This window comes from Dermochelys coriacea, chromosome 9, assembly GCF_009764565.3.
Source record: "Dermochelys coriacea isolate rDerCor1 chromosome 9, rDerCor1.pri.v4, whole genome shotgun sequence".
Classification (NCBI taxonomy): Eukaryota; Metazoa; Chordata; order Testudines; family Dermochelyidae; genus Dermochelys; species Dermochelys coriacea.
In genome coordinates, this window is record NC_050076.1 from 80901898 (window position 1) to 80912697 (window position 10800).

The following is a 10800-nucleotide window of genomic DNA, read 5'->3' on the forward strand; positions in this document are numbered from 1 at the left end:
ACTGAAGCTCAGCAGTTTCTCTTTGAAGTCTGGTCCTGAAGTTTTTTTGTTGCAGGATGGCTATTGTGTGTCCTTTAAACCTGCTATTGTGTGTCCAGGGAGATTAAAGTGTTCTCCTCCAGGTTTTTGTATATTGCCATTCTTAATATCTGATTTGTGTCCATTTATCCTTTTATGTAGGGACTGTCCAGTTTGGCCAATGTACATAGCACAGGAGCATTGCTGGCACATGATGGCATATATTACATTGGTGGACGTGCAGGTGAATGAACCGGTGATAGTGTGGCTGAGCTGGTTAGGTTCTGTGATGGTGTCGCTGGTGTAGATATGTGGGCAGAGTTGGCATCGAGGTTTGTTGCATGGATTGGTTCCTGAGTTAGAGTTACTATGGTGCGGTGTGTCAATGGTGATGAGAATATGCTTCAGATTGGTGGGTTGTCTGTGGGCAAGGACTGGTCTGCCTCCCAAGGCCTGTGAAAGTGAGGGATCGTTGTCCAGGATGGGTTGTAGATCACTGACAATGCGTTGGAGAGGTTTTAGCTGAGGACTGTATGTGATGGCCAGTGGAGTTCTGTTGGTTTCTCTCTTGAGCTTGTCTCGCAGCAGGAGGCTTCTGGGTACACGTCTGGCTCTGTTGATCTGTTTCCTTATTTCCTCGTGTGGGTATCTTAGTTTTGAGAATGCTTGGTGAAGATCTTGTAGGTGTTGGTCTCTGTGTGAGGGGTTGAAGCAAATGCAGTTATACCTCAGCGCTTGTCTGTAGACAATGGATCATGTGGTGTGTCCGGGATGGAAGCTGGAGGCATGAAAGTAGGCATAGCAGTCGGTGGGTTTTTGGTATAGGGTGTTGTTAACGTGACCATCACTTATTTGCACCGTGGTGCCTAGGAAGTGGACCTCCCGTGTAGATTGGTCCAGGCTGAGGTTGATGGTGGGGTGGAAGCTGTTGAAATCGTGGTGGAATTCTTCCAGGGTTTCCTTCCCATGGGTCCAGATGATGAAGATGTCATCAATGTAGCATACGTAGAGAAGAGGCGTGAGTGGACAAGAGCTGAGGAACTGTTGTTCCAGGTCAGCCGTAAAAATGTTGGCATATTGTGGGTGCCCATAGCGGTGCCACTGGTCTGGAGGTATATATTGTCACCAAATTTGAAATAATTGTGTGTGAGCATAAAGTCACAAAGCTCAGCAACCAGTTGTGCTGTGGCATCATCAGGGATACTATTCCTGACAGCTTGTATTCCATCTGTGTGTGGGATGTTTGTGTAGAGAGCCTTTACATCCATGGTAGCTAGGATGGTGTTTTCTGGAAGATCACCAATGCATTGTAGTTTTCTCAGATTTAAAGGTAGCCATCCTGCAGCAAAAAAACTTCAGGACCAGACTTCAAAGAGAAACTGCTGAGCTTCAGTTCATTTCCAAATTTGACGACACCAGCTCAGGATTAAACAAAGACTGTGAATGGCTAGCCAACTACAAAAGCAGTTTCTCCTCCCTTCGTGTTCACACCTCAACTGCTAGAAGAGGGCCTCATCCTCCTGATAGAACTAACCTCGTTATCCCTAACCTGATTCTTGCTTGCATATTTATACCTGCCTCTGGAAATTTCCATTACATGCATCTGAAGTGGGTATTCACCCATGAAAGCTTATGCTCCAATACGTCTATAAGGTGCCACAGGACTCTTTGCCATTTTCACAGATCCAGACTAACACGGCTACCCCTCTGATAATTGTGGAAAATGACATTTGGATGACAGACAGTCAAAGGCCCACCAGAGTTCTGATGTTTACTAGCCAAGCTATGAATAGTTCAGATACACCTTTGAAGTGCCTTTATAAAAATCAAAATACTAAAGCTATACCTGTAAATAATTTTAATCTGATTTAGGAAAAACCCCAATTAGTAACAATAATAAACCACAATATTGGTTTCCTTAGCAAATTGATAGAGGTGAGAAGTGCTAGATTGATATAGTCTTGGAGGCTGTAAAGTCTGATATTTATCCAAAGAGCAGGTACAAATTGGATAACAGAAATGTAAATTCCTCCATATTCTTCACAGACACCTTGGTAAAAGCACTTCAACCATAATCTAGAAGGGTGAGAGAGAGAGAGAGAGTTTAGACTCCATAACCCTTTCACTCTCTGGGCTCTCTGTTGACTCTGACAAGATTGCCAATTGCAGTGGTAGACTCTGTATTGTGGACACCTGTCTATTGGGAACTTTACTGAGATCACCAGCTCATTTCACATAGGCCAGTGAAAAGCTGTTAAAAGGCAATGACTTTGACTCACTACTAACCTGTATTAGAGTCAAATAGGTGACTTAGTGGTTGTAGGTATGAAAGGCCTCATGAAATGAAATATGCTATGAACTTTTGAACAAAAAAATTATATTTTTGTGTGTGGAGAATAGAAAAACCTGGCAGAGTAGAAAAATTGAGAAATCCTCAAACAGTTTCCTTTTACGTGTTGATATAAGTCCTGTACTCGACTGAGACTCAGAAGTCTTATTTGCATGTGTTTAATCTTGAGAGCACATATTAAACTGTGTGCGACTATAGATAGGAGTCAGTTTCATCAGTTCCTTAATTCTTGTAAATTACCTCACTGGAGACACTTTTGCTATATCAGATTGCAAGATAAATTTTCATTTGTATTTTGTTGCAGCTACTAATAATCTTTATGACCAAAGGAACTGTATTTGATTTATTCTTGGTGTATTTTGTATACACCTAGCTTGTGTTCTCATTTGATTTTTAAGATCATCTTAAATGATACTGAGAAGCATTATTGTCTGTGGTGAAGGAATAAACAGTTCAGAATAATCGATTGTCTTGATTTAAGATTATTTTTTGAGGGACAAACATAATATACTGGATGTGCCTACCGTTCAAATAGCAGGCAAAGTCCCTGGGTCACAAATCCAAAAGTGGTTGTAAAAGTTACAAATCAGTCTTGAATAAATTATTATTAAATCAAAAGTATTAAATCAATTTAGTTTGTTCATTTTCTACATAAAATAAACTGTCACCCCAAAATATATATAGTAGTAATTCGGTCATCTTTCTCCTAAGTTTAAAGGCTCTATATCCCATTACCCAGTCTGTGGAGTTGCTCCTGATTGTGATTGTAATTTAATACAAATAAATTAATATCCAGTTTTCTAGATTCAGGACCCAGGGAGATCTATTGACTATCAGTTCAGTGGTTTAGCTCCCTGTCACAATTGGCTGGACACTGGATATGTCTGTCTTTGCAGAGTTTCTTTGGGAAGGTGTTCTTGCTTTCTGAGAGCAGCTGTCCCTTTTATAATGACAATTCTCAGCCCAGGCATGCCTGAAAGGAGGAGAGATGGACTGCAGTGCGTGGCTCTGGGCTGCATTCTTTCGCCGGCACACACACAACAGGGACTTGAGCTCAGAGCGGAAGCTCTCATTGAGCCAGCAGTAAATGAAGGGATTGTAGCAGGTGCTGCTCATGGCGAACCAGTGGAAAGCAAAGTACAGAGCATTGTTGCTGTGGATGGCCTTGCTGGAGATGAGCAGCAAGTAGCAGTTCAGTGGGAACCAGCAGACAGCAAAAACCACCAACACCACCATCAACATCTTCAGTGTCATCTTCTTCTTCCGCTGATGGGCAAAGTATTGCTCCATGGTGATGTCTCCAATGGCATTCCTTAGCCAGAGCTTCTTGGCTACCATTGTATACGTGATGGAGATCACAAGCAAGGGCAGGACATACAAGAGTACAAAAGTAGTCAAGTCCAGGTACTTCCAGAAGAGATCAGCAGGAGGAGGGAAGCTGGGGAGACAGACCATTCGTATAGTTCTGTTCCTGAAGCACAAAAGGAGAAAACCCAACATTTCCACAATCATAAGCATGTAGTACAAAGGGGATAGGCTCCTTATAAAATACTTAGAAGATAGCTGGGCACATATGATAGATCAAGGGTTCTCAAACTGGGGGTCGAGACCCCTCAGGGCATCACGAGGTTATTACATAGGGGGTCTCAAGCTGTCAGCCTCCACCCCAAACCCCGCTTTGCCTCCAGCATTTATAATGTTGTTAAATATATTAATAAGTGTTTTTAATTTATAAGGGGGGGGTCGCACTCAGAGGCTTGCTATGTGAAAGGGGACACAAGTACAAAAGTTTGAGAATCACTGTGATAGAGGAATCATTCAGACACGTGGATTAGTGCCTCTTTAAGTGAACAACTTCAACTCAAATTTGGCCCAAAATATAGATTTTATTTACTTTTTTTTTAAAAAAAAAAAAAGAAAAAGAAAAAAAAAACCCAAACTTTTTTTAAAGCTTCACAGAAATAAACAAAAACCCTATTCCAATTTACATCTGTCAATTCTAATGGAAATAGTTAAAATGAACCTCCCTCTGCAGTATCTGCTGCACTGAGAAAATGAAGTTGGAACTGACTAATAAAGATAAAAGTGACTCCTTGGATTTTCACTGAACATTGGAGAGAAACTCAAAGTAGAAGCATGCTGCTTGAACTAAAAGTTTTTCCAGTTGTCAATTTTCAGCTAATTTTTACTAACAGAAGAAAATAAATGTCTGTTTATAATTTATGGCTGTTAAATTGAGGGAGTTCCTTAAAAAAACACCCTGTTTATACATCTTACCCAATATAAAATCTTGCTAGATTCTGGTAGATGGCATGGGGAAGGGAGAAGCAGCTGGCCATAACCCAGATTATAATGATGCAAATTCCTCCTTTAGCAATTGACATCCGGGGTTTCAAAGGGTGCATTATAACCTAAGGAGGACAAATAGTTCAGAGCATGTTAAATCTTCTCAGAGCAGGCTTTAAAAAGACTCCATCTGAACCCTTCTGAACTGATAACAGGACTAGCTGTTCAAAAACAGATTAATTCTGAAAACTGATGTATTGCATCAGAAACTGGACACTTCCCTCACACCTCCATCGCTGAATTTAGAAGCAGCTAGCAAACATGATCACAAAGACAGCAGACCAAGTCAGAACCAATTACTATGGGAACAGATCAGGCTTTAGTTGTAAGTGATGGTAATGTAACTTGGTCATGTAATAATGATGTCCACATTGGCATTCAGTTGATGGGAAAAAGATTTTTGCTGATTTGATGACTGTGGGGACCAATTTTAGTGTCTGGCCCATTGAAGCCTACCTCATTTACATCAGAGCTGTGTTTAGCCCCAGACTGTGTTGGTGATGGTGTGGCACAAATTAGTGGGGTGTGTGTGTGGGGAGGGAACAACTGCTTTATCTTCCACCCTCCTGTTCGTTGCTTTTGCTGCTGAAGGAAGCTCACAAGAATCATGGTCTAAATGTCACCTTGACTGCTATTCTTTCAAATGCTATTATAGCTTTGCATTGTGTAAAGACCTGGAAAGCAAAACTGACACAAGCCTTCCACAGCTGAGGCGGCCTGATCTTGTGGACTGAGCGCAGGGTTGTAAATAATCCCAGCTCTGACACTGATTCCATCTGGGCCCTAGAGCAAGTCACTTCACTTCTCTAGGCCTCATTTTTCCCCATCTGTGAAGCAGGGATGATGATACCTGCTTCACACGGCTTTGAAGAAAGATATTTAGGGTGTACAGTGCCTGGAAATATAAAGTTCTATATAAATACAAGTTACTAGAACAATAGCTTGCAACGTGGAGAAACACTGTGTGCCACCCACAAACACAGCTTCAGAGACCAGCAGTGATGACCTTTGAGCAACACAATGCATAGATTATTATGTTGACCACTGACCATGAAAAACGCCTATTTAAATCATCTCAACCATCTCTTCGCTAATGAAGGTTTCTTCCCTCCACTATTTTCTTGAGTGCTTTTTCCAATTATCAAAGTCTCAAGTGATAAGAGGGTTCCTATCACTTCTTTTGAGCATCTGCTCCACACTCTGATACATCCCAGGATTAGAAAATACTCATTTCAGGAAATGACTTTTCCTTGCTCGGTTGCATCCTTACTCCTAGATATATCCTACTGGACTATTGTTAAACAGTTTCACTCCTGAGCTAGTTAAATCCTGCCAATATTAGAGGAAGTTACCATGTTCTCCCTTAGTTAAACTAATATGTATGAATTGCTAGCAAAGCTCGGCAGTCAGACTAAGGCTTTGGTCCTTATTTCCCCAACCATTTGCAATCTTTGATCATGCAATATGTAAAATATGGTATTTCAAAACCTTTTTCTTGTGAAATGCAATTCTTTGCTCTTAAGTGTTATAGTGCTGGAACTTCTGGTGACCTAAGGGGGGAATTTATTAAAAATTAGCAGTTTAAAAAAAAATAATAATAATTTTCCAGCAATTGCTTTCATTTTCTCACAGCAGCTGGCATACACGACTGACAATAGGAGCACTTAGCAGGGTCCGTCATTCTTTTGGAACTTCGTCTAACTGTAACTTTGTCAAGTGAATTTCCTTTTTCAGTTATAGCTGTTAATATTAATTCCAACTGTGCTAGAAACAATGGCAACCCACACCCGAGTGCACTCTTGTGCAATTTAATATCCTAATGCACAATATTTAGGGTCAGAAACAATAGTCTGGATTCAGTCAAATGCTAAATTTATATTATCATCCATGGAAAGGAGTAGGTTTGAACTGATGATGTCTGATGCAACAAAACTGTAGAGATCTTTTTTTCCTTTCAGAATTTGCAGGGAACAACAACTTTGTAAGGGAAAAAATGGGTCCAACTTCCGCTGAATGTACAGGAAAATGGTACAGTTCTGCATGTTGCCAACTCCACGCACCCAAAAATCATGAGCTGGGCAACAAAACATCATGAGTGGCTTAGAGCATGCAATTTTTTTAAAATTATTTTTTTAAATTATTTTTATATTTTTATTTGCTTTCTGGGTTTTGATCCTTCAGGTCACCCTTGGGTCATGTTTTCAAGCCTTTCTCCACAACCTTAATGCCTAGAACTTTTTTTTTTTTTTTTAAATAAAAGCTGAGATGTTCATGAAATCACAGGGTGCCAGGTGCTGGGCTTTAGAGAAAACAACCAGTATTTAACCTGTTAAGGTACCCCCACATTTGCTAGAGTTTAAATTCAGGGTTATGTGATGCATACCTGGTGTCGATCCAGTGCAATGGCTGCAAGGGTAAGCACAGAAACATGGACAGAACAGTACTGGACAAACCGGCTTATGTGACACATCAGCTTTCCGAAGACCCAGGTACTGCTTACAAATCGCACCTGAAGAACAAAACACAGGCCATGTCAAATGTAGATTAAAACATTAGGCATCATCAGTAAAATCAGATGGTGGATACAACATGAGGATTAAAAAAAACTTGCCTTCTAGGGTTATTATGAGAATTAAATAGTTAATATATTTATGAAGTGTTTTGTTAATATACCATTCCCATTTTTGCAGAAAGGTAAATTGAGGACACAAGGGGATCAGAAGGAGAGTGTAGCAATAGCAAACAAACAAATCTGTCACAGTCCTGCGTGAGCGGGAGCCGTGCTGTTGATACATGTGTGAAGTCACCGGAGTTATACTATTGTAATCAAGAGGAGAACTGGGCCCTCTCAGCTGAGAAAGCAGCTAACACTATAACACTAATTACCTTCCTCACTGATTTTAACATTGCATTTCTTATTGTGGATTATTTTATGGAGCATGTGGATGCTATGGCTAATCACACTGACATCAGTGGATGTGGGTGTTTTGAAAATGATCTCACAGCGTCATAAACTACCATGGAAAGTAGTGCATGAAGCCTCCTATTATTCCCAATGAGGTTTTGTTTGTTAGGGTATGTCTATACTACCCGCCAGATCAGCGGGCAATGATCAATTCAGCAGGGGTTGATTTATCACATCTAGTCTAGATGTGATAAATCGACCCCCGAGCGCTCTCCTGTCGACTCCTGTACTCCACCACTGGGAGAGGCGCAGGCAGAGTCAACAGGGGAACGGCAGCAGTTGACTCGCCGTAGTGAAGACACCATGGTAAGTAGGTCTAAGTACGTTGACTTCAGCTACGTTATTCACGTATCTGAAGTTGCATAATATAGATCGATTCTGCCCCCTCTCCCCCCCCCCGCAGCGTAGACCAGGCCTTGGTGTTTGCGCAACAGCTTATGCCATTCACACGATAACAATCCTATGCCGCTTCAAGCCTGGTGCAAAGTCAATGTAAGGATTTTTTTGTGGGGGAGGGTAATTATAATTATTACTTGTTTCCAGCAATGTCCCAAAGGTGCTAGGTGCTGTACAAACATGAAAGAAGGCACCATTGTTCCCCTACAGAGTTTACACTAAAAAAAAAAAGTAGGACACCTAGGATGAAAGTTAAGAAAAGGTAAATTTAGACTGAACATTGGGGAAGTTTTTTTGATAGTGAGATTACTAGACTGTGAAAGTCTTTCAGGGGAAGTGGGGAAGCTTTATTATGGGGGATATTTAAAGAAGCCTAGACAAAGCCTTCCAGAATATACAGAAGGGAAAATTATGCATTAGCCTGCAATGGACTAGGTGGGACTTTAACCCTTCCCTCTCATTCTATTCTTTTCTTTCCACATCTCGTTATGAAAACAAAGGCAATCTAATCCCAGAGCTAATAAATCTAAGGAGTTCAGGGGTCATATTCCCCCCAGCATGGGAAGCCTATACAGTCTGTGTGAAGTGGCCCTGATTCAGCACAAACCCACCTGTTCCCTCTGAAATCAACCTGTTTCTTAGGGACCTTAACAAGGACAGAGGCTGCTTATTCAGTTTCCATTGGAAACTGAGTGTACTTCCCCGTGCAAAGCCTTCCCCTCTTCTTCATCCTCAGATGAACAATAGGAGGAAGACACCTCTGTCTCCCCCTGAATCCTGCAAGAAAATCAGGCTCACGCTCCACAGCCTTATCCACTTCTCTCGGGATGCATCGACTGCCAAGCCCTGCTCGCTCCAGCAGGAGAGAGACGTGGGGGAGACTGTGAGGCAGGACGAGGTGGACAGATTCCAGTGAGGCACAGGGAGAGGGACGAGGTGGAGGATGCTAAGCATGGTCCCTACTTGAGCAGGCAAAGCAGGGATACTTGTTTCATGTCCTTTACAATACAGAAGGTGAGGGAGAGCCGAAAGAAAAAGCAGCACGCTCTGATCAGGCATTGATTGCATACCCGCTCCTGCCCCCCCCCCCCCACGATCACAATTCACACACCCCTCCCAGAGCCCCGACACACAATCTCTCTCTCTCACACACACACACGGGCATTTTGTAAACCTAACAGCAAAGGATATGGGGCAGGACTTGGGCTCGCTTTCCACCTTAAGTCTCCGAAGTTGCCTTCCGACCACCTCGCTATAAACCTCTCTGTGGCTCTCCCCCTTGGCAGCGCTGGAGCGGGCAGCGTGTTCCCACCACGAGAGGGGGAAGGCGCCGGCGGGGCGGCAGGGGGCGGCGGCCAAGGCAGAGTTGCTCCCCCAGGCCGTGAGCCCCGGGGAGCTGGGGCGGGCACCGCGCTGCTTACCAGTGTGAACGGCGTGTTCAGGAGGGTGATCATGATGTCCGCGATGGCCAGGTTGACAATGAAGAGGCTGGTGGCCGAATGCATCCTCCTGTTCTTGATCACCACGTGGCAGACCAGGATATTGCCGAAGAGCGAGATGCCGATGATCACCGAATAGGCGGCGATGAGCAGCGCCTTCACCGTCCGGCTCTGGGACTCGCCTTCGTACCGGGTGCCCCTGTCGAAGTCCCCCATGTCGTCCAGGTCCAAGTCGCCGTGGAAGAAGGAGGATCGGTTGGGGAAGCCGTAGAGGGCGGAGAAGAAGTCGGAGCCATTGCGGTCCTGTGCCCGGCGGTAGGGTTTGGAGATGTACTGCAAGGGGAACCACACGTGGCGGCTCATGGCTTCGAAGCCGCGGCGAAGTGCCCGTGGAGGGGAGCGATTCCCCTCCGGCCCCCTCCTCCGCGTGGCAGGGCAGCCCGGAGATGGGAGCCGGGGCGAGAAGCCCGGGGCTTGTTTGACCGCGGCAAGCAAGGCCGAGTCTCGGTCACTTCGTCTCCGGGCTTAGGAGCTCCGGGTTTCTACCTCCAGCTGGGCTGCTTCGCTCCTTTGGGGGCTTTTCTGCTTCTTTGCCACAAGCTGCCCGCGCCATTTGCTCCCTTGCTTTTTCACATAGCCCATTAGCCGGTCACATGTGAGTCTCCCACGCTGTTTCTTGGATGCAATGTCTGCCCTGGAGAAGACCCCCGATGCCAGGGGCCAGGGCAGCCCTTCCCGCTTCTATCAGTCCTTGCAGGCATCCCTCCGCTCCGCACTGGAGGCGGCGGGCATTGCCCGGGGCTGAGTGGCCCGCGCTTTCCCGGTTATATGCAGCAGGCGGGATGACATGCCGCACGGGCGATAGCCAATGGGGTCGGTCTCTCCCTCCCGACTTGCCCCTGAGGTGGATTTTACAGCCCCACAGACGGCCGGGAGCCGGGAGCCCGCGGCAACTGCAGAGTTGCAAACTGGCTGGAGCGGGTGTTTGCAATCCCCGCCCGCCCCCTCTCCCGGCGCCCCGCGCTACGCACCGCCGCCGCCGGGGGGGGGGGGGGAGCGGCTTGTCTGGCCGAGCCCCGGCCTTTCGCAGACCCCGCGCGCTCTGCCTGCGGCTTAACGCCAGGCCCGGGCCCCTCTCGGGGCCCCCCCCCGGTGCCTGCCGAGCAGGGAGTAAGAACCTGAACGGGGCCAGCCGAAGACAGGGCTCAATGAGGGAAACTGATTTGTCTTTATTCTCCCCCGGGAAAGGAGCAAAACCGACTCACATCCCGATCCTGGACAGAGGG

At 45.1% G+C, this 10800-nt stretch overlaps 1 protein-coding gene across 1 annotated transcript; it reads right to left on the reverse strand.

Moving 5' to 3' along the window:
- Positions 1–1667: 1667 nt before the first annotated feature.
- LOC119860940 (probable G-protein coupled receptor 83) lies at positions 1668–10477 on the reverse strand. Its single transcript, XM_038415153.2, has 4 exons — positions 9497–10477; positions 7098–7223; positions 4646–4779; positions 1668–3839 (listed from the first exon to the last, which is right to left on the reverse strand). Exons 1-4 carry the CDS (start codon positions 9875–9877, stop codon positions 3215–3217), a joined length of 1266 nt encoding a protein of 421 aa, XP_038271081.1. The 5' UTR covers positions 9878–10477; the 3' UTR covers positions 1668–3214.
- Positions 10478–10800: the final 323 nt, after the last annotated feature.

What these genes read in the sequence shown, in the direction of transcription:
- LOC119860940 (XM_038415153.2), bottom strand. Translation starts at nt 9,877, where the DNA reads ATGAGCCGCCACGTGTGGTTCCCCTTGCAGTACATCTCCAAACCCTAC. An exon ending in TGAACACGCCGTTCACACTG is followed by an intron (nt 7,224 to 9,496) that starts GTAAGCAGCGCG and finishes TTTGTTCTTCAG; the next exon opens with GTGCGATTTGTAAGCAGTAC. An exon ending in CTAGCAAGATTTTATATTGG is followed by an intron (nt 3,840 to 4,645) that starts GTAAGATGTATA and finishes TTTGTGCTTCAG; the next exon opens with GAACAGAACTATACGAATGG.